Below are 25261 nucleotides of genomic sequence, written 5' to 3'. Positions count from 1 at the left end.
TGTTTTATTACGTAATAGTCGTAATAAAATACTTACATATTTTATTACGATAATTTATTGTGTTTGGTAATGTTTTGGTTATAAATGTGTGTTGAATCTTGGGTGGTCAGCACCTAACCCTATTTTTCTCATAGAGCCTGTTGTTTATATTGCACGAGGGGTTTCTAGGAACACAACTATCATGCTATATGAGGACTGACTGTACCTTACGTTTCTTGATAGTGAACTATGCTAGGTCTAGATATTTATCTAGATCCTGTTGCAGTAGCATAACCCAGAAGTTTGGCAATCTTCATGTCATCTGCAAACTTAGACAAGAAGCCTGATATACCTTCATGAGTATCATTAATAAATATAGAAAACAACAATGGACCAGCACTGATCCATGGGCAGATACTACTAATAACATTAGTCCAAGAAGAGAGTGACCATTGATGACCATACTGCTTCAATTTGTACAGTCTTTCATGTACAACAGTAGCTAAGTATATGATATAACTATTATTTTTTGAAAGTTCCTTTGTTATTGTGTCATTGTACAATTTGATGGTCAGACAAGATTCCTGCTTAAGAAATCCATGCTGTGACTGAATATAACTGCATTCCTGTCTAGATGGTCTTGCATTACCTCTTTAACCATTGACTCCATTATTTTCTAGGAACAGTCAAGCAAACAGGTGAGTAATTACTTGTCACTGTTTGATCCTCCATTAGAATTAGTTATACATTCGCATATCTGAATCCAAGAATGCTCTCAAAATCATGGCTACAGGTTTGCTTATCCCTTTTGGTGCCTCCTTTAATATAATTGGATAGAACACATCCAAACCAGGTGCCTTTTTCACATTTAGCTTCGATTTCTTCTCCACTTTCCTCTTAGTTATCCCAAAATTATTGAACTTCCTCTTTGAATTTGAAACACTTCCAGCATCCCCATCCCTAAGAAATTCATGTTGGAATGTGGATGAAAACTATGTATTCAGTTTTTGAATAACCTGAGCAGGATCATTAACAGTTAAACCATTCATATCTAGTGTGCCAATGTGATTCATTCCCTTCCTTCCTTCCAGCATTTACATAAGTGTAGGAGACTTTGCTGCTATTCTTGCCAGAGACTTCTCATAATCTGTCTTAACTTGCCTAACCTGATTTGTGATTAGATTGCAGACTAGTTTATATATACTGTAGACATCTGTATCACCCGATAATTTACATGCATCCCATGCAGTTTTCACCTCTGTGACATGTTTCGTCTGACATCCATTAGGCCTAATCCTTGAAAAGTATCAATTAGCTGGTTTAAAAAGCATAGGTGCTTCTATGATTGCATCCCATTCAAAATTTGTTGTTGGTAACTTCATCAGCTGGTCCCGTTGCATAGAACTGAAAAATTTTCTGAGACTATTGTAGTCATCTTTAAAGCAAAAGCCCTTTCCCCATGACAGTAGTTGCATATTTAAGCAAATTCCAAATCTCTACACTGTGGTCACTGCCACTTAGCGGTTCTTGTATCTGCAGATTTATAATTCATGAAGGGTCACTGCTTATAATCAGATCAAGAGTGTTTACTTCTCTTGTTGCCTTTCTAACATGCTACGAGTCTCTGGCAAGGTATTTGAATTCTGATTTGGCAGGTTCTGGGTGGCCGAGTGGTTAAGGCGCCAGAACCCGACAAACCAGAATTCAGATACCTTGCCAGAGACTAACATGCTACGAACACAATCATGCAATAAATCCATAAAAGTCTTGCTATTGTGTGAGTGACCAACCCACAGGGTAAAGTGAGTATCCTGAAAGTTCAAGTCCCTCATCATAAGACATTCTAATTTACTGGTCCACTCTATGTAGTAGTAGTAATGGCAAATAATGCAAGAAAGCAAGCTTATATAGCATCAGCCAAAAAAAAAAAAAAAAAAAAAGCACACACACACTTCATCCATCTGTACCTCAAAGAATTTGTTTAATTCTCCCTTCAATTTATTCACCCCATCCAATTCCACAAGATGGAAGTCTGTTCCAACTATCAATCACTTGCTGGCTGAAGCAAGCTTCTGCATATCTATCCTGCAACCATCCTTCCTCAACTTGAATTTATGCCCCCTCGTGTGTGTAGTCTCAGTAAGTGGAAGAATACCATTAACATTTGGCTTGCTCAATTGTTTCAAGGCTTTAAACACCTCAATGAGATATTCCTGCAGATGCTTGGTCTAGAACCTTTCTAGGTAAGAGCTCCCTTTTGTTCTCTTCACCAATATAGATGCCCTTCTCTGCACCCGTACCAGCAGATCTACATCCTTCCTAAAGTGAGGACTCCAGACCTGTATACAGTATTCAAGATGCAGCCCACTAATAATATTAGTGCAATTTTCCAACTTTGATTGCAGTATATTTGCATGCCTGTCCAAATGGTCCTGTATTACTTCTTTAACTAGTGATTCCATTATTTTCGCTAGACAGACATAAAGCTAACAGATCTGTAATTGCTCATGTCACCTTTTGATCCCTAATATTCTACTTTATGAATTGGGGATATACAGTAAACCCCCACTATTTGCGGTATCTGTATTTGCGGTTTCGCGTATTCGCGGTCGCTGATTTAATATAAAATGAAACCTAAAAAAATGTGAATTTTAAAGCGCCGTGAACATTTTCCGCCATAAAAAAACACGGGCGTGGCTAAAATTATCTTTCCCAGTCAAAACAGCGCTCAGTGGGTGGGGGAGAGGGGTGACAAAATCGCGGGTGTGGATGTTTCTCGCTAATGCTTGTTCAGTATGTGTTATGCGCTTGTCATGGAAGGTTTCATCGTTTGCTTTTAATTTATATACTTATAAATTGAATAAATTTATAAATTGATATGCTTACAAAAGTGATAAATCTACCATTTTGCAGTGTAAAACAGACTTTTTCCTAGTGTGTTACATTTAATATTAAGTGACTTTATTGCGGACAAGTTCTTTCTAACCCGTACAAAAATATGGCTATGAATAACAAGGGAAATGTGAAAAGATCAAAGAAGGTGATGACATTAGTGAATAAAATTGAGTTATTACATAAAATTTCTAATGGTGAAAGGTGTCTCCTCAGTGGCAAAACATTATAAAATCAATGAGTCAACGGTACGATCAATCAAGAAATCGGAAAAAAAAATCCGCCGTAGTGTCCGTGAAAATGTGCTAATTGCTTCAAAAATTTGCTCTGTAAGTCGCGATGTTCAATTAGAAAAAATGGAAAAAGCTTTAAATCTGTTGATAGAAGACTGAACTCAAAATAAAATTCCCTTAAGCTCACTCATCATTCATAAAAGGGCAAAACTCCTTTATCAACACTTTAGCGAAACTGGTGATAGCACTGGCGGGATAAGTTTTTTTAGCTAGCAAAGGCACTGGTTTGAAAGATTTGTTTGAAATTTCTAATAAGTGTTACATTTAATATTAAATTGTTTCTTATTTTCATTTTGATGCCATATGGTTCTATTTCACTATGTACTGTCTATGTACATAGTCATATTATGAAGGTACATATAATACATACATAGACTAAATTTTAGACTAGTTTTTCTTATATATTTCATACTTTGGAACGGAACCCCTTGATTACTATGGGAGCCATAACTCAGTATTCACGGCATTTCTCAGGAACATAACCCCCGCAAATAGCAGGGGGTTTACTGTATTTGCACATCTACAGTCCATAGAAACCTCCCCTGAATCCAAGGATGCTCTCATAATTATGGCTAAGGGTTTGCTTGCCTCCCTTAATATAACCGGACAAATTCCATCCGCCCCCCAGGTGCGTTTTTTATGTTCATACATGTTTGTACACAGTTAGCTCACTCATATTCTGGGATAAATTTTCTCTTCGTGTGGAAACACTACTAACCACATTTTACATCAGATTTTAGTACTTGTTCTTTGAGAACCAGTAATGAAATCTGACCATCCTCAACAATTTCTCCTACACTTTCCTGTCAGTTATCACAGTCATTTAGCTCCTTGTTAGAATCTGATAAATTTCTGGCATCCCCTTCCCTAATAAATTCCTCATGTGTGAATTAAATGCAAAATACCTATTCGATTTGTCCACAACCTGAGCAGGGTCATCAACAGTTAACCCATGAACATCAAGTGGATCAATGTGATTCAATATCCCTTCCTTCTACTGTTAATATAAGCATTAGAAGTCTTTGCTGCTTTTCTTTGCATTCTTTGCCAGGGACTTTTCATAACCTGCCTTAGCTTGCCTAAACTGCTTTGTGACTTGATTACAACTAATTTATCACCTGACAATTTATATACATACCAAACACTTTTCTTTTCTGCCACGTGTCTCAGTAGTTCATCTGACATCCATTTAGGTTTAAGCCTTGAACAATATTTCTTTATTGGTATGAAAAGCCTAGTAGCTTCTTTGATTACTCCTCTGAATGTTTCCCATTTAGAATTTGCTGTTGGTGATATCATTAGTTGGTTCCACCCAATACGCACAACTTAAAAACTGTGCGAGGCCTCTGTAGTCACCCTTACAAAAGTTAAATCCTTTCCTTTTACTCTTGACAGTAGTTATATCTTTAATTAAATTTCACATTAGTACAATGTAATTTCCGCCATCCAGTGAGTCTTTTACCTACAGATTCTTAATGCATAAAGAATTACTGTTGATAACCAGATCAAGAGCCTTGCTTCCTCTTGTTGCCTCTCTAAAATGCTGGTGTAGAAAACAGTCATCCAAGAAATCCACAAAAGTCTTGCTAGTGCGTGAGTGATGAATCCACAAATTCCAGTTAACATCTGGCAAGTTAAAATCCCCCATTCTGAGACATTCTGATTTGCTGGCCTACTCTACTTCCCTGTATAGGTGTCTAGTATACTCATCACAGTCACTAGGCCTGTAACACACTCCACTCTCAATTTTGTTTTTCCAGTTCTAATATTACACCAAACTGACTCAGCATTGCACTCATCACCCATGTCAACTGGATGCACTGCCCTAGATTTAATATTCTACTTAAGAGCGTAACCCCACCACCTCTCTTGTCCTTTCTGTATGCATTGTACTTCCCATATTCAACATCGCTTACATTTGGGTGACACCATGTCTTAGCTGTTCCTACAATGTCTGCATTCGATGATTTAATCAGTATTTCAAATTCATCAAATTTATTTACAGTGCTCCTAGCATTAGTGTACATGCAAGTATACATTTATACAAGTATGCAAGCCTAATTTCTCACGCTAGCAAGATTCTTCTTAAAATCTTATTAAACAGAATCTCAAGAAAACTTGAAGAAGAAATGCCAGAAGAGCAAGTAGGTTTCAGAAGGAGTAGAGGAACCAGGGATCAGATCTTAAATCTACAACTGATTATTGAAAAATGCAAAGAATTCAATGTTCCAGTGTTTTATATATTTTATGCAAAAGCATTTGATTGTGTTCAACATGAGAAACTATTGGAAACAATGACTATTATGGGTTTCCCAATCCACGTAATTCAGCTGATAAAGCTACTGGAACAGGAACAGGAAGGAACTGTAAGAACAAACATGGGGAAACACAGACTTTTTCACAATAGGTAAAGGTGTCAGTCAGGGCTGTATTTTGTCATCTCATCTTTTTAATCTTTATGCCGAAGATGTCATGCGTGAAGCTTTTTCTCTCTGAATCTGCAGTGTCTTCACCAGGACGCTTCCTCTTCACACCTTTTAAGAATTTTACTCATTTTTAAGGAATAAAGCACAATTACAAAATGAGGAGGCACACTTGATACACATAAACAAAGCTGAGCGCATGTAGTAATTGAATAAACAACACCGTAAAGACAGAGACACACTATTAACACCTCACTAGCTCACATTTTACTAAAGCACATTTCTGGGGGGTTACTACCATAAAACAATTTCCAGCTGCGTTTCTGCTAGTGGAATCTATTATAAACTGGTAGTAAACTCGATGTAATTGCATTTGCGATAATACCAATAGCTGGAATTGTGTGGGTATTTACGTTATTATGGTGAAATGTGTTTCCCCTTCACTGATATAAAAAACATAAATACATTTTCAGAATCTTTTCTTCATTCCTATCGTGTTGTGTTCAGTTGGGGTGATTCTGCGTTCGACTGCCATTTCTTGTAAACACAAAGGCGAATCATGCATAAGCAAATTCGGTTCGTTTTATATACGATATCGTTCCCCTATTTATAAATCATGTATGATCAAATTCATGTAGTGTAAACATGTGTTATACGAGGACTGACTGTACTTCTGAAATTACCAAACAAATTCTCCATCCGAAATGGCCCTTCCTTTTTCGGCATTGAAAACTAGCTCTGACTGCAGATAAATTTTGATGAGTAAAAGTTCTAATCTTCTGTTGTTGACTTTGAAGAGTTTGGGTTAGTTCTTGGAGTTTTTTCTGCCCCAAAGCTCCTTGAAATTTATTGTAATTTGGGGCATGTTTTGTGGTGTAGTGACGTTTCACATTATATTCCTTGAACACTGACAAGGCTTCATTGCAAATAGGACATGTGCAAGTGTCATTGAGCATTGCAGAAAAGTAATTAATTGGCCACCGCTCATTAAAAATGCGACACTCATCATCAACTTTTGTTTTTTTTAACATTAACGTCAACATGATTTTTATGGGGTCACTGGATTAAAAAAAAAAAATGCTGGTGATTATTCAAATAAGTAAGCACTGATATGTCTTAAAATTTTATGAAATATAATTGCTGTTACAATAGAAAACATGAAATCTAAGATAATACAAAGAGATTAAATTTATAGCTGCTGACAGCCTCCTCTTGCCGATGCTACCAGAAACTTTGGCATACAGGCTGCCAGCAGTTAATTTATAGCAGAGGGATTAACTCCATTAACCAATAGAATAGTGTCATGTTTTTATCCTGGTTTGTTGTTTGGTTTTTAGGAGCATTAGCAACTAAGGCAGTATTTCTTGAACAGTATTTCTTAGTTTGTATGAAAAGCCTAGTAGCTTCCAAGACTAATTCCTTGAGGCTTGCCGATGCTACCAGAAACTTTGGCATACAGGCTGCCAGCAGTTAATTTATAGCAGAGGGATTAACTCCATTAACCAATAGAATAGTGTCATGTTTTTATCCTGGTTTGTTGTTTGGTTTTTAGGAGCATTAGCAACTAAGCAACTAATTAGCAACTAAAATGTTAAAAACACTGAATGTGAAATTCAGTGTTTTTAACATTTTCAGTTCATTCCACTGTATGGAATTTAAGAACTGTCTGAGACCACTCTAGTCACCTTTTACGAAAGCAAAAACCCTTCTCTTTACCAATGATGGTAGTTATATCTTTAAGTAAATCCCACATCAGTACACTGTGATCTCTGTCATATAGTGGTTCCTTTATCTGCAAATTCTTAATGCATGAATAATCACTGCTGATGATCAGATCGAGAGCGTTTCTCCATCTGGTTGCCCCACGAAAATGTTACTGTAGAAGACAATCATCCCATAAATCCACAAAAGTCTTGCTAGCATGAGTGACCAACCCACAAGTTTCAGTCAATATCTGTGAAGTTAAAATCCCTCATTACAAGAGATTCTGATTTACTGACCCACTATTTCTTTGCACAATTGTTCGTTGTACTCATCAGCATCATTAGGCCTATAACACACTCCCACTCTCATTTTCTGTTTCCCAGTGTTTGTGTCATATCAAATTGACTTAACATTGCACTCTCCACCCATGTCAACCGAACACACTTCCTTAGATTTTTTTTCTTAACTAACAGCATAACCCCTCCTCCCTTTGTACCCTGTCTATCTTTCTGTACACATTGTACTCCCCAAATTCCAATTCTGTACTGCTTATAACTGTGTGACACCATGTCTGTGATATTCCAGCAATATCTGCCTTTGATGTCTTGACCAGTACTATTTATTTACTATATTTCTAGCATTGGTGTACATGCACCTGTTCTTACTATTAGTTACCCTAATGCAGTGCATGTACTTGTTCCATGATGACTCCCAGCAGTTCTTGGAAACCCTAGCAACTTGCTCTCTATGCTGCTGCTCATTCCAATAGAAGCAGTGCAAGAATCACTTTCACCTCTGCTTGCGGCTACTGTTAATTTTATATTCTGTGAATTCTCCCAATCTTGCAGTTTCTCGACCCGCTTAATACTGCCCAGATAGCATCAGCAAATATTCTTGCACCCTCTCTATTTATTCTCCAGCCCCTGTAGAAGCAGCCTCTCCTGTTAACAAGCACAGACCACACTGAAAAAATTCTACTCCCATGTGCTTTGCCCAATCTCTCCAGGGTCGAATTCATTGACAAGACTCTCATCATATACTCGCTCCTATCATGTCTGGGCAGAATTGCAGACACTTTCAAATATAAGCCTGACTCGCAACTTTTTTTTCAACATTGACCTGTACTTGTTAAGTAAATCTGCAAATCTTTTACCCTTTACATCATTAGTGCCAACATGTACAATAATATCACTACTTTTTGTGCCCTTAAAAGATATCTGCTCTACTACATCATCTACTTTTGTCCCTGACAGACATACCCTAGTTGTATTCCACCTATCCTTCTTGCACAACATATTTCCCATTTCCCTGACAATAGTCACCAAAAATAACTAGCTCCTGTGGGACCAGTGCATTCTGGTCCCACAGGAGCTAAAAAATTAGCCCTTGAAGATTACCTCTTATTTTTGTCTGATGTCACTGGCATTGAGCTGGGCAGCTGAGAACTTGATGGGCCCCCATTTTAATTCCTTCAAGGGTATCTATGCTACTCTTAAAACTCTCATAGATGCCCACATAGTAGAGTGGCCCAGTAAACCACTGATTCATTGCCCTTTATTGATAGCCACACTCTGTCTACTCCCACTGAGACCACTTATCTTTACAATGCAAAAGCCCCTCACCTTGCCTGTGACAGTAGTTACATATTTCCATTTTCCATAGCAGTAACTTGCACAGAATGTCACACTGCTCCAGTTTGTACAGCAGTCTTTTATGTGCAACAATATCAAAACCGTTTCTAAAATCTATTTATATGATATCAGAATTATTCTTTATATTTGGTTCTTTGTTACTGCATCATAATATCCATTCAGACTGGTCAGAGAGAGGATTGGCTTTAACAAATTTATGCAGTGACCAGTATAGCTGCATTCCTTTCTAGATGATCCTCTATAACTTCTTTAACACCAGTGATTACATTATTTTCTCTGGAGCAGAACTCAAGCAGTCAAGCTAAGAAGTCTAATTACCCATGTAGTAACAGAGAACCAAATGTAAAGAATAATTCCGATATCATATAAATATGAATTATATTTATATAAATATAATTTATAAATATAAATATACAGGCAACTCCTGTATAACACGGTACTTCTACATGATTTCGCTCTAACATGGTTTGAGAATTTTAGGAAATCTCGCATAACACGGTATTTTTGAGCTTTTCTGCTATTATGTTAGATGTAATTTCCGTTTCCATTCATTTTTGTAAATCCCTGCTGTTGACTCACTAGTCGTTATCGCCTTTATGGTATTTTTCTAAAGCACATTTCTGGAGGTCACTACTATAAAACAATAAAAACAATTTGCAGTTTCCGGTTTATTGGTCTTTTCCGTTAGTGTAATCAATTATAAACAGGTAGTAAACTATACATTGCGATAGTGCCGTTAGCTGGAATTCATGTTATTATTGTGAAATGTGTTTCCTCTTCCATGACATATTCAGTCATATAAAAAACAAATTAATTTTCAGAAACTCATTACTCTGTATTGCACTTGTGTGTTTGTTGCAACTTGTGCATGCAGTGTTCTTTGTTATTAATTGCTTTTCATTTTTACTGTTTTAAATTTTACAACCAAAAAAAAAAAAAAAAAAAGTCAGTGAACAGAAATATCAATTAGTTAGTATGTACATTTGAGTATGGGCTTGGCAGACCCAGGATCCTGCACTGGATATCATCATTCTTTTCTTTCTTGGTAATTCCCTTCTACTTTTGACTCTCTCTCTCTCTCTCTCTCTCTCTCTCTCTCTCTCTCTCTCTCTCTCTCTCTCTCTCTCTCTCAGGGTAACTCAGGAATTTATTTTTGGCTGGTGCAGCAAAAGCCTCAGGCTTCTTTGCACCATATAGCTAATAAAAATAATAATATTACACTAATTTTTGAAGACTAAATGCACAAGGCATAATATGTTATGGGTTTGAGATTAACTATATAATGGTGTAAATACACCATAGTTTACCCATAAATTTAATTACTTGAGTAGCGTTAGTGCAATTGCATCATTTCAGTACATAGCCAACTATTTAAGTAGTTATAAATTGACATCATTAAGTACAGGTAGGTCCCGTTTTACGATGGTCCATTTTGCGACGTTTCACATTAATGACAGTTTCAAAATATTATCTGAAAAAATTGAAAATAACAAAAAAAAATCGCAACTCAGTAACACATCGCAGCAATGCCTGTGAGTCCAAACATGCACTAGGCATTTCTTTTGTTTTTTGTGGTGCATTGTGGATGGAATAATAGCGACACCTAGAGTTGTTTACGTTTATTATGCCATGTTGGTTTTGTTGTGAATTTTCTCTCAATTGTTAACTGGTTACACAGTGTTATTATAGTGCTATTTCTCATTAATAATAATTTTTATGTAATCATGAGCTCTAAGCATAGGGCAGTATCTGTGCTGGGGGGGGGGGATAACAAAGATCATAAAACACTAACAATTGAAGAGAAAATGAATGTGATTAGTCGCATGGAGTCTGGTGAGCGTCAGTCAGATGTGTGTAAGGTGTTAAGTTTTAGCGCCTTCTACTCTATCAATGTACTTTTATCAACATTGTTCATAATCGTTGATATATTAACAAAGTTGATAAAATAAAGCACACACACACACACACACACACACACACACACACACACACACACACACACACACACACACACACACACACACACACACAGGGTTAACAAGTCCTCCTCCAGAACAACTTATTCATGCAGTGGGACAATGGAAAAAATGGAGAAATTGTTAGTGTTGTGGGTTGACGATATGAACCAAAATAACATTCCTGCTACACAGGCGGTAATTCTGGACAAGGTAAAGTTGTTATTTGATGAAATATGTGAGATGTCTGGTAGCACTGAAACATTTACAGCCAGCAAAGGCTGCTTTCATTGGTTTAAAAACCATTCTAAAATTCACAATGTGAAAGTGTCTGGTGAGGCTGCTAGTGCTGATGTTGCAGTGGCAGAAGAGTATCCTTCCAAATTTAAACATTTAACAGATGAGGGCAACTACCACCCTGATTTAGTTTTTAATATGGACGAAACGGGGCTTTATTGGAAAAAAATTGCCAAATATGGATGTACATCGCCTGTGAGGTTGCAAAAGATCGGTTGACATTGCTTCTGGGTGGCAATGCATTGGGAACATTTAAACTCAAACCGATGTTGGTGTACCATTCAGAGACACCTCGTGTAATGAAGGGCATGGTGAAGACAACTTCCTGTGTTTTGGCACTCTAACAAAAAGGCGTGGGTGACTCAGACAATTTTTAGCGAATGGTACACCTAGTACTTTTGTCCAGAGGTTGCTCAGTTTTGTGCAGCAAATGGCTTGACTTCCAAAGTCATGTTGGTGTTGGACACCCCAGGACACCCAGCCAACCTCCAAGAAATCCACAATGACCATTTGGAAGTTGAGGTTGTTTATTTGCCTCCCAACACAACTTCACTTTTGCAACCGATGGACCAGGGTGTAATTGCAACCTTTAAGGCGTATTATTTGCGTACAACTTTCAAAGGGATTGTTGAGGCTGTGCAGTCTGGTATAACTGTGAGGGACTACTGGAAGTCGTATAACATCCTGAATGCCATCACAAACATTGATTCTGTCTGAGAGGAAGTGTCACAGTCCTGCATGAATGGCGTCTGGGCATAAATTGTGGCCCGAAGCAGTGATTGATTTTGTAAGGATTGAACCAGTTTCGGAAGTGGCTAAAGATGTTTCTTGCATGGCTAAGGAAGTTGGTATTGACATCGTTGATCCAGATGATGTTGACCAGTTGCTGGAGAGTCGTGGTGAGCCACTTTTGAGGGAGGAATTGGAGGAACTGACTGTGCGACTTCAACAACATGAGGCTGACACACCAGATGGAGTAAAAGAGTTGGAGCCATTGCAAAAGACCTGTTAATTAGGAGCATTAGTTGCTAATGCTCCTAATTTATTCTCTTGTAGAGGAGAGTACTGTTATTTATTCGAAATAGTGCAATACCTGGTATCTCGTTGTGAAGGTAACCAAAATATGAGATATAATCAAACAATGCCGTTACACTACTTATGTAGCTTATGGTATAGTTATACCATGTTATACCGCATATCCCCAGGCCAATATGGCCCACTGAGAATAAATAACAGTAGTCTCCTCTTCTAGAGAAGCGTTATTTATTCGAAGCTAAAGCCTCAGGTTATGTAAAGAGTTTAACTAATGTACAAGTTAGTGCAATTGCATCATTTTAGTACATAGCCAACTACTTAAATAGTTATAAATTGGCATCATTAAGTGGTGCCTCTGTAGCCAGGTGGGCAGGAGCAGCAGTGCATAGCACACGCTTCTTGATTAGACCGGGGTTTGATCCCGTGACCACCAAATACGGAGGATGCGGAAAGGTCAGGGAATGACCACCGCATATCCCCGGAGCAATATGGCCTTAGTTGCTAATGCTCCTAAAAACCAAACAACAAACAAGCATCATTAAGTATATCTCATATTGTGAATACCTTCACAATGAGTTGCCATGGTTATTGCACTACCTCAAATAAGTAATGCTTCACCATAAGAGAAGACTATTGTTACTTATTCTCAGTGGATATCATTACCCATATGCACACTATTTTGGAGCTTATTGGCTCCTCCTCATCAGTGGGTGGGCAGGTACCCTCTGATAATGCCAATTTATAACTAAAGTAGTTAGCTATATACTGAAATGATGCAATTGCACTAACTTGTACATAACTTATGTAGTTAAATTTATGGGTAAACCTATGGTGTATTTACACCAATATTATATAGTTAATCTCAATCCATAACGTATTATGCCTTGTGCATTTAGTCTTCAAAATATTATTATTATCTTCACCATTTGGCATCTCATATTGTGGAATTAACTTCGCAACCGTGATGGCATGTCTGCATTATCAGGTTACCTGCCCGCCCACCCATGAGTGAGCCAACAAGCTCCGAAACATGTCTGGGTAGTGCCCACTGAGAATAAATAACAGTAGTCTCCTCTACTAGAGAAGTGTTATTTATTTGAAGTAGTGCAATACCTGGTATCTCGTTGTTGAAGGTAACCGCAATATGAGATATAATCAAACAATGCTGTTAGACTAGTTATGTAGTTAAATTTATGGGTAAACTATGGTATATTTACACCAATATTATATAATATTACAGTACGTATTAATTAAGCTATGTATGTAAGCGTAAATTTATTTTTATTTTGCTAACTGGAAAATATTCTTCCGAATTTCATGTATCATTTAACTTTGTTAATTGGTAAGGTAATAAAGTTAAATTTGTGCTTTATATCTAAGCAGGGGTCCACTGTATTTTTTTGGGAGATCCCTGGGTTAGGTTCTGTGCTATTGAACTTGTTTGAGACCATAAAAAATTGTGACTTCGAAGCGTGCAGATTGTGACAGAGTAGAAGGTACACAAAATCTAGATGCTGCAGAAGAGATTGTGTTTAGCAGCAATGAAGACAGAAAATTAAATGAAATACATTATCTGACACATAAGTATCACAGTTTGTAAGGTGAGATGTTTGTTCAGTTATTACTATTTAAGTTATTACTACTATAAAAATTAAGTTTCCCGATAGTTATAAAAAAAAAAAGTGCTTTTTTGTTAGCTTCTGGAATGTAACCCCCCCCCTTTTTGTACTGGTTCTTAGTCGCGTATAACATGGTTTTGCATTACACGAGATTTTGTAGGAACCAAACTACTGTGTTATACAAGGGTTACCTGTAATCTATATTTATATAAATAAATTTATTCCTAGAAAGAAATTACAGGACATGATACGTGGCATTCTAGGTGGCCAGGGTATGGGACCACCACGCCCAATCCATCAGTTCGGGAATTTCTCGTTGAGAGACTTGGGCACAATCAAACCTCAGTGTGGCGGGGTGCCTTGAAGAAGAAACTAGGCTGCAGTTCTTCTAGCTTTGGAAAGAAAGTTTTCCAGCATGTCTAGTAGGTAGGTTACAGTAGGCCGTTAATTCGACAAAGGAAAAGGTTCCAATCACATGATTGTGAAACAGGCCATACGACACATTAACTTTGGGGTTGTCTCTAATGTGCTCTGTCATGACGTGTGTTTTCTGATTCCCAGATTCATACGTCTTGTTTGTTAACTGTCCCTGAAATGTGGAATGTGGCTTCAACTGTGAACATGATTTTTTCCGGAAATTCATTATCCCTTACTCTATCTTGCGTAATCACTTGTAGCAGTTGCAATTTGTGCAACTTCAAACTAAGATCTGATGCACTGTTGAATGAGGCAACTGATAAGTTGCAGCTCATTTGGACTGCGAAGAAAGACCTCTCCACACATGTACAAGGTCGCCCTGCACCTTTATTATGCTCAACATTTCCAGTGTCTTTAAACTTTTTGTACCAAGCACGTATTGATGGTCTTTGATGGTGGTGTTCCATTATAATGTCTTCTAAAATTTCGTTGGACCTGTGTGTCAGATCTTGTTTCAGTAAACCACTCCATGCACTATACTTTCTCCTGCCGATTTATGGCAACTGACCGACCTGAGCTAATCAGCTGTTTTACTGGTGCTGCATGCAACACAACATGTGCTTCCTTCTGTCTGTACTTAGTGAAACTTTGAAAGTGTTTCTATAAGGTGAGACCGTCAATATTGTTCTGCGACAGCTGATTAAAATTTTATTTAAAATCGAAGTTGTAAAGATAATTCCCATACATGCTGTATTGTATGGACTAGGTGCCTGTGAGAAGATCTGGCTGAGGTATTTAAGGCTTTGTATGTATTGAGTAAGTAATTGTGTAAGTAATGAATATATAAGTAAGCAACTAATTAAATCTTTCCTCTTCCTTGGACTAGACACATGATAGAGCATAAATTCAAGTTGAGTAGGATGGATATGCAGAAATTTCTCTTCAGCCAGCCGATAGTCCATATGCTGTAGAAGCGGGTAGTCTGAATAAATTCAAAGAAGTATTAGATTAGGCTATTTGACTACAGGTGATATTGGGGGAATTTTTTTTTAGATTGGGATCTTGTGGCTCAAATTTTAGAGATATGTCATCAAAACAGCCATATATACATGGATGCTCTGATGATCTAGTCTAACCATCTTGGCATTCAGAAAGCATCATCTTCAACTTTAAACATATTAAAGTAGAGCTGCAGTAGCAGCTTGAAAAGTAAGTTAATTATTTTACTGTTATTTCAGCTAGAGATTATGGATACTGGATACATTAGCTTTGTTTTGAGAAAACATATTTCAGGACTTCACATGAAGCAGAAAGAAAATTCCTTCTACAGATTTGAGGCTAGAAGTAAAAGTCAACAATACCTGTTGTTAACACAGTAATAATATATATATATCAAGGGTGGCCAAGCTTAGTCACTCCAAGAGAGCTATTCAAGGTAATCTTTAGTGGTTTGAAAGCCTCATTTATATATTTCAGCTTTCTCCTAAATAAAATTTGTGTGTGTGTGCAATAAAATATTACTTTTATTGCATGCATGATTTATTATATTTGTTTCAAAATCACTGTTGATAGCTTTTCTTTAACTATATTTAAAATGCCTATTAATAAGTAAAGTAGCATATTATAAAAAATACTGTCATATAACCCTGAGTGGCCAACCAAAGTCCATGCAGGAAGCCCTAAGTTTTATGCTTCCCCAGAACTTAAAAATACCACCTTAAAAAAATATAGTTTGACCTTGATTTTTGAAAATATCTGTTTTCAGTAATATTTGATCTTTTTCAGTATTATGTAATAATTGTTGGATTTTCATATTTAATTATTGAATGTAAAAAGATTAAACTGTAAATATAGAATTTAATTTCTGAAAACAAATTAAATTATTTATTAAAAATGCACATTATGGTAAGAAATTGTTCTTGCACTCTGCTGCCCACAAGACCTCATACAACCCATGATATCAGCATTTTATCTGTTTTATCTAGTCAAAAAACGAAAAGGTTGAATGTCTCTGATATAATTTCATAAAATGATAGAGAAAATACTGTGAATAGAGAGAAAAAATTGGAGTTGAATTATTGTGGTCATTTTAATGTATAGTCCTCATTCACTATTGGGCCCAACACTGAACCCTGGGGAACCCCCACTAATAATATTAGTCTATGAAGAGCAGTGTCCATTGATTACCACTCTGTCTTCTCCCACTCAACCATCCCTTTATCCATAGCAGCAATTTGTCCTTAATGCCGTATTGCTTCCAATTTGTACAGTAGTCCTCCATGTGAAGCTTTCCTAAATCCAAGTATGTGATATTAAAATTATTCTTTGCATCTAGTTCCTTTGTAACGACATCATAGTATCCAATCAAATTTGTCAGACAACACTTTCTCTTACAAACCCATGCTGTGTCTGAACAATAATTGCAGTCTTGTCTAGATGATCCTGCATCGCTTTCTTAACCAGTGATTCCATTAATTTCCTTGGAACAGAAGTTAAACTAACAGGTCTGTAATTACTTGTGTCACCCTTTGTGAATTGGGGACATATTTTCACATCACCAGTGCGCGGGGATCTTCTCTGAGTCCAAGAAAGCTCTAATAATTATGGACAAGGGTTTGCTTACTTCCTTTGCTGCCTCCTTTAATATAACTGGATGGATGGAACCCATCCACCTTATGTGCTTTTCTTATGTTTAACTTCAACAATTTCTCTTCCACTTTGCTCTCTGTTATTACAAAATCATTTAGCTCCCTCCCAGAGTTTGATAAACTTCTGCCATTCCTCTCCCTGGATTCCCTGAATATTTCCTCATGTGTGAATGTAGATGCAAAATACTCATACAGTTTGTCAGCTACCTGAGCAGGATCATCAACAGTCGAACCCTTGATATCAAGTGGACCAACCTGATTCATGTCCTTCCTTCTAGGGTTTACATAAGTAACGAACTCTTTGTTTTTTTTTTTGCATCTTTTGCCAAAGATTTCTCGTAATCTGCCTTCCCCTGTCTGACCTCCTTTGTAACTTGATTACAAACCAGCTAATATCTACCATAGGCTTCTGTGTCACCTGATAGTTTATATGCATCCGATGCATTTTTCTTTTCTGCTACAAGTCTCATTAGTTCATCTGACATATATTTAGCCCGAAACCTTGAACAATATTACTTAGTTGGTGTGAAAAGACTAGTAGCTTCAAAGATTAATCCTTCGAATCATCAGTTGGTCTCAGTGTATAGAATTTAAAACTGTGTGAGACGACTGTAGTCACCTTTATGAGAGCAAAAACCCTTACAATTACCCCTGATGGTAGTTACATCTTTGAGTAAATTCCGAATCACCACACTGTTAACACTGCCACCTAGTGGTTCCCTTATCTGCAGATTTTTAATGCCTGAAGAATCACTGCTGATAATCAGATCAAGAGTATTACTTGGTCTGGTTGAATCTTGAACATGCTGCTGCTGCTGCTGCAGAAAACAATCATCCAATAAATCCACAAAAGCCTTGCTAGTGTGCACGTAATTAGTGCCAACATATACAACAATTTCACCTTTCATGCCCTTAAAAGATACCTGCTCTACAATGTCATCAACTATTGCCCCTGGCAGTCATACCCTGGTCCTGTTCCAACTATCCTTTTTGCAAAATATATTCCCTATTTCCTTGACACTAGTTGAACTAGTTGTAGTGACCTACAACAACTAGTTCCTGTGTGTCCAGCACTTTCTGCCTTGGTGATTGCTGCCCTGTTGCCTGATGCACAAGAGTGAGCTCTGGCATTGAGTTGGACAGCTGAAAGTTTGATGGGCCCTCATTTTAATTTCTTCAAGGGCAACTACCGTACACCTCAACCTCTCATAGATGCACATCAAAACGCTGAGTTGGCACCTAATTTCTTCACACACTCTCTGCAACTAGCACACACAAAGACATCCTCCTTGGCTAGATCATGCTCTGTTCCAGAAAGGTCCACAGACATTTCAAATTTTGCACATTTTTTTAGACTGTGATGCATTAGAGAATCACTCTCTTCAGTTCTCCCCCTAGCTACAGCACTTCTGCTACTTTTTTGCTCGTTGGTTTGCTGCTCTAGTCTGTGGCATGATTTCTGTTTAAATACAATTTAATTAACAATGTAAATTAACAAGATTAATACATTTAATTGATAATCGACAATACTGTGCTAAGCTAACCAATTCCTTATTCAGTGCTATGTATTAAGCTATTTAGCTTTATGTTATACCTTACTCTATGCTATTCTGTATCAATCTAAGATACTACAACAATGGCGGTAAGTTTTGAAAGCTACAAGGGTCAATATCTAAATTCAAAATAAAGTAAGGAGCGTGACTAGGACTATTAAGCTACTGTACTATAAAACAAGGGCTGTTTGAAAAAATGCTATTTTCCAGTGGTGAAATGTTGAATAAATAAAGACATAATTGTTTCTGGTATTTTTGTTATTTAACTTAAGGCAACTTAGTTTCAGAAATATATAGACAACTGTCCATATATTTCAGTATGACTAAAAGGAAACTGTACATGAATTCCTCAAAAAATGCCAGTTACTATTAATAATCATTAGATATTGAGTTGTAACCTGCATGTTTTTTTTCCTTCTTTTCTATTAAAATATCATTTTGAGGGATGAATTTTTCTTTTCTTTGTTTCTCTGAAGATTACAGATCAAGTGTGAAAGAGTCACAGTTTGGCCATCCATGTTATATGTAATGTTTTCCTCTCTCCAAAGATAAGTTATTCAAGCAAGTAAAATACTTTAGTTCATAAACATTTCCTCATAATGCTTTTTTTGTTCTGCTTAATGAAATGTTTCAAATACTCACTCTGTATTTTTTTGCCTTTCTCCAGAAGAAGCTCTGAAACTTAATCGAAGCATTGCGAGACAGTATGGATATTTTTATAGGCTCTTTCAGGTAAATTGCAGTGTTATGTATATTTTTGTTCTAAAAGGTTTTTAATTATTTAAAGTAATTTTATTATATTCTTCATCATTATTAAAAGTGAACTGCCTCCTTATGATTTTGTTTATTTTTGAATGCTTTTTCTTTGTACAGGTTATATTTTAAATTATTCTAAATTGGAGCAAAAAAAAAAATAAATAAATTTGCCCATTCCTTTGTATAATTTTCCAAACGTTCCTTAAATTTATTCACACTACCCACCTCCACAATGTTAAGCAGAAGTTTATTCCAACAACTGATTACTCTTTTGGCTGAATGTAAATTTGTGCACATTAACTTCTTAGCAATGATGTTACATTGCCAAAAGGTTAATGTACTATTTAATTGTCTCGTATTTTGTTATTATTTTTTTTTAAGTAGTGCAATATCGGTGCAACATTCTGTGAAGGAAAGTTTGTTCTTCTGCCTGTATTAAGACCATTACATTATTTATTACATGCAGTTCAGATCTTGAAAAAACAATATAAAAGAACAGAACATTCCTCCTAACTCCATATAATTTGATAATTACAGTGCAACCTTGATATAACGTGCCTCTTTGTGCCTCAGTTTTGGATATACCACAGGTATGATCATGTTCCCCAGAATGAATTATGAAAAAATTTAGTGTGTTCAAAGAACTAGACTAGGAAATTTCATATTGGAAACTGGAATAAGTCAATACTGTACATCCTGCTACTGTATTTCCAAGAGGGGAAATTAGCTAAAAATTGGCTGTGTATTCACTTCAATATGTTCAGTTGCAACGAATTTTTTGTAAACAACAGGACTTGTCAGAGACTAATTACTGCAGACACCCAGTTTCTTCCCTCAGCTAGAGATGCAATAAAAGGAGTAGTGTAGAAGTACTGATAAATGGGGAAATTTTGAAAGCACAGGCACTTAAATTTTATTATGAAATTTGGTGGAGATGATGATATATTTAAAGCTTCTGAAGGATGGCTTTTGAGGTGGAAGGCTTGTCATGCAATATCCCAAGTTAGTCTTGTAGGCGAATCTGCATTTGGTGACATTACACCAGCAGAAGAGTTTCCTGAATTTCTGGATAATGAGATTCAAGATGTTGAATGCACAAATGAACTGTTGTACAACTGTGACAAAACAGCACCATACTATAAATGTCTCCCCAACAGTGGAACACTAATTACAGACAGCTACCTTGGGAGGGGAATATGGCTACTGTTCATAAAGTTGCAGAGAATTTTTTACTCTGTAACTAATGTAATTCAAGCTGCATTACATTAGTTACAGAGTAAATTTTTGTAAACAACAGCACATGACATCCTTTCTTTGACTAGAAGTTACAATTAGCATAGCAAAAACTGCTAAGGGCTAACCCAGACAAAAATATACATGCAGTGAAAAGTGTTTTTTGGAGAAATCATGTTGCTTCACATCAGTAGGCTGGACAGTTTGGTTAGTTTTCTCAAAATATGGCAAATTTTAGGTCATCAGAAATAAATACATGGTAAATATTACTAAATCAGTAGACTGAAGTAATGACCACCAAAAGAAAATATTATACAGTTGAGGAAAAGTTAAAGATTATTGAAAGAGTTAATAGTTGCTAAACAAAATGCAGTATATTTTGTAAATGTGGAATTCCAGAAGAACGATCTGTGGTTGGATGAAAGAGGAAGAAAAATTGCATTAATTTGTAGACTCTATGGAAGATGAAGTAGGCCTCCTAAGAAAGAAAACTAGACTTTGTGAAAAGAGTGATTTGGACCAATGCTTATACAAGTGTTTTCTACAGAAGTGTAATGAAGAAGTACCAATAAACAAGGAAATTTGGAAAGACCGGCACTTAATTTTCATAAGCTACTTGGTGGAGATGATGATACATTTAAAGCTTCTGAAGGGTGGCTTTTGAGGTGGAAGGCTCATCATACAATATCCCAAGTTAGTCTTGTAGGCAAATATGCATTTGGTGGCATTACACCAGCAGAATCGTTTCCTGAATTTCTGGGTAATGAGATTCAAGGTGGTTAATTCACAGATGAACAGTTGTAGAACTGTGATGAAACAGCACTGTATTATAACTTCTCCCCAACACGTTATTGGATATTAAAAATGTACCCAACAAAGCAGGCATAGAAAATAAAGTGAAAATTACTGTGTTACTGTGTACCTCCAAAGAAAGAAAACTAGACTTTGTAAAAACAGTAATATGGATCTAGACTGTATATCACAAGCTGAAGCCAGTGTGTATCAGTAAAAGTTGAAGCGTTTCCTGAATTTCTGGGTAATGAGATTCAAGATGGCGAATTCACAGATGAACAGTTGTAGAACTGTGATGAAACAGCACTGTACTATAAACTTCTCCCCAACAAGTTATTGGATATTAAAAATGCACCCAACAAAGCAGGCATGAAAAATAAAGTGAAAATTACTGTGTTACTGGGCACCTTCGTAGCCAGGTGGACAGGAGCAGCAGTGTATAGCACACGCTTCTTGATTAGACCGAGGTTCGAGCCTGTGACCACCAAATACGGAGGATGTGGAAAGGTCAGGGAATGACCACCGCATATCCCCAGAGCAATATGGCCTTAGTTGCTAATGCTCCTAAAAAAAAAAAACCAAATAACAATAACTATGTTACTGTGCACCTCCAAAAAAAGAAAACTAGACTTTGTGAAAACAGTAATGTGGACCAAGACTGTATATCACAAGCCGAAGCCAGTGTGTATTGGTAAAAGTTAAAGTCCCCGGCGTTTTAATGTAGTTGATAATGATAAAGGCCTAGGAAGGCTATTACAGTCTGACATGGAATTCTCTCAATAATGAAGACAGAGAAGCCAAGAGGAAAATTAAGATATTGTATGTACAGATTAGAATCAACATGAAATCTCTACCAGTGATTTATAAAAATAGCTGCAATGTTTGGATGATTGTTGATATTTTTGCTTCATGTGTTGGATGGAAAGTTCAGAGTTGCATTTCTGCCAAAAACACAACTGCACTAATTCAGCCCGTGGATCAGGCTGATTTAAGCCTTCAAATCCTACTATCGTGGCGAACTACTTGCTGGTCTTGTGAACTCAGAAATCAGAAGTTCTAGAATTTCTGAAAACATTAACACTGAAAAATATTGTGTAAAATATTGGATCAGCATGAGAGAAAGCAAGCTCAACAGAAATTGAAAACTGCTGGAAAAAAATGTATTCAAAAAGATAGGATCACTAATAATAACCTTGAATTAGCAGCATTTTTAGAACAAGAAGCAAAGGCTGCTTTTAAAGTACTTGGTGGCAGTATTGGAGCAAATGACCTGGCTGCTTGGATTTAAGTAGATGTGGAAGCTCCAATTGCACATTACATGAGTGAGGAAGAAATCTCAGCCCCTGCAAACAATAGGAAAACAAACAGAAAGCTAGTGATATAGCGAGTGACTCAGAAGATAATGTGGATGACTAGTGTAAGGAAAAATAGCAGAAATTAAGAGTTTTTATTGCATCTGACAACTATTAAGAATTATGTATTGAGAAAAAAAAAAAAAAAAAGTGTCATCAGTTCCAGCAAACTGAATTGCATGACTATTTCAGAATGGAGGCGTAAAATGTAATATTACACGTTCTTAGCGTTTTTTCACCAACCTTTCATAAAATAAAATAAAATAAAACACAACAAATTCCCGATAACTATATTTACAATAACCTGTATTTACAAAATTAATATATACGTATTACAATATTAAAAGTATTAAAACACAAGATTAAAATGCATTAAAATATACTAAGTTAAAAGCGATAAAATTCCGTAGCTTTCAAAGGCTCCAGCCTTCTTCTTCAGCAGTATTCTCTATTATTCAGTACACCTTTAAATATCAGCAGGGTAATGGTAGACATCACATGTTTTCATTCTCACGTGTTCCGCTCTCTTGCATTGTGGAACCGGAAGTGGCTCGAACGGAAGTCGTACGGAACCGTTCATCCTTTTTTAGGATAATAGTCTCTAAAAGGGGGTGAATCCGTACACCCCTATCCCTATTAATGTTAGTTGTAGAACTGATCCGCAAACTCTCGAGCCACTTACGGTCCCAAAACCTATGCGCCCGATCGGTGATAGTGGCATCGTCTGGGGAGATCTGGTGCTGCTTCTCCCAAAAATGCTCGGCCACGGCGGAGCATTTATTTTATTTTATTTTATTTTATGAAAGGTTGGTGAAAAAACGCTAAGAACGTGTAATATGAATATACCCAACCTCAGAGGCCTATTTGAGGAGTAAAATGTAAGTTCATCACAGCATTGTGTATTAATTAGAATGTAAAGGGAATGATGTACCTTTAATACTTTGTCTTTTATTCTATATATATCCATGAAACATTAGTAAATAAAGTATTTATTTACTAAGTAGTGTATTTATGTTAAAAAAAAAAAAAAAAAAAAAATGGAAAAAATGGTAAATTTTTTTTTCAGATATAATGCTGCTTATAATGCAAGTATTAAAGTTGTCATCTGACACCTGCATTATATCAAGGTTGCATTGTATTTTTTTTTCACAGTCTGCTTATTTCATAGCTGCCAACTCTGTGGATTTATGATGCAGAATCAGTAATTTTTTACTCTATTTGGCCCTTCACCATCTCATGGTCATAGTTATAGTTGGTGACAAAGAGTTTCTCTGTCTTTTTGCAAAAACTCAGTTTTTCTTAATCTTCTCCTGTTATTAAATAAATAAATAAACATACTATAATAGCATTGTTCACTTTAATATGTGATAGTTTATCAGACTTTGTTGTACTGCATCCAGATCTAGAAGCCTCAAAAAAGGAAGGATGTGGAACTGTTGGAATGGGTGCAGAGTAGAGCAACAAGATTATTGAGAGGATCAAAAGGGTGCTCTTATCAAGAAAGAAATTTGCAGAACATTTTAGTTCTGCAAATTGCAGTCTAAAGATTACCTATGAGAAGATCTGACTGAGATGTTCAAGGCCCCGAATGGATTGGGAAGCTTGATGCAGATGGAATCCTTCCTCTTTCTCAGATTTTGCACACAAAAGAGGGCATAAATTCAAATTGAGGAAGGATGGTTGCAGGATGAATGTGCAGAAGTTTGCCTTCAGCTCATCCTTCATCCATCGATAATCACCAATATGGATTCTGTTAGTGTCGATCCACTGGTGATACACTGGCTTGTGTGTTACCCATCTATTGACAAATTCAATAGAAAAGTAGGTAAAACACAAGCAGCTGTTCTTGACACTTCTAAGGCTTTTGGTTGTGTTTTTTACAAAGGTTTTCAAAATAAGCTTCCATCTTATGGATTGCTAATTGTTTTTTGTAATTGGTATCCAGTTTTCTCTCTCACTGCTCATTGCAGGTGGTGGTAGATGGCTCTCTGTCTTCTAACTTTTGCTAGTATTCCCCAAGGTTCATTTCTTTCTCCCACTGTTTTCCTCTTCTATATTAATGCTTTCTCCTATTGAGTGGAGATCCTACCCATAGTTTTGCTGATGATGCAAGTTGCATTCCAGCTTCCTGTTTGAGAAACCTTTTCTTGCACTAGCAAAAGGCAGCCTTCAACTTTTCGAATATCCACTACCAATTCCCTAAACGCTGATCTCCAGATATTCTCTAGTGGGACAAAGATAACTTAGTTGATTTCAGTCTTCTAAAACTCAGGCAGGTCTTATATCTCACAAAAAAGGATTCCCCTGTTCCTATGATTATCTTCGATGACACTCAGATTTCTAGACGAGATCATATATCATCCTCTGCCTCTGATAAACTGGATTTTGGCATTGCTTATCTTCTATAAATCTATACAAATCTCAAGTCTGCCCTACGTGGAATATTGTTCTCACATCTGAGGCGGTGCTCTATAACCTCTCTCAGGCTTCTAGATTCTATTCAAAAGAGGGTAGTTAGCATTAGCATTAGTAGAGGCATTTGATGCAAGAAAGCAAGCTTATGCAGCATCAGCCAGAAAAAAAAAAAATAAAGTAAAATAAATAAATAAAAAATAACCGCTTCCACTTCACCCCTCTGTTCGTTCGAAATACCTGTCCAGC

The 25261-nt window shown here is 36.6% G+C and overlaps 1 protein-coding gene across 5 annotated transcripts in view; it reads left to right on the top strand.

Moving 5' to 3' along the window:
* Positions 1-25261, top strand: part of Setd3 (SET domain containing 3) — a 397353-nt gene that overhangs the window by 181719 nt on the left and 190373 nt on the right. For all 5 annotated transcript variants that reach the window (XM_090370760.1, XM_090370761.1, XM_090370757.1 and 2 more), the window contains exon 8: positions 19135-19199. In XM_090370760.1, the coding sequence (XP_090226886.1) occupies positions 19135-19199 (65 nt within the window). The remainder of the gene's footprint in view (positions 1-19134; positions 19200-25261) is intronic.

This window comes from Mastigoproctus giganteus, chromosome 3, assembly GCF_048544385.1.
Source record: "Mastigoproctus giganteus isolate SK-2022 chromosome 3, ASM4854438v1, whole genome shotgun sequence".
Classification (NCBI taxonomy): domain Eukaryota; kingdom Metazoa; phylum Arthropoda; class Arachnida; order Uropygi; family Thelyphonidae; genus Mastigoproctus; species Mastigoproctus giganteus.
This window is presented reverse-complemented; position numbering and strand designations above follow the sequence as displayed.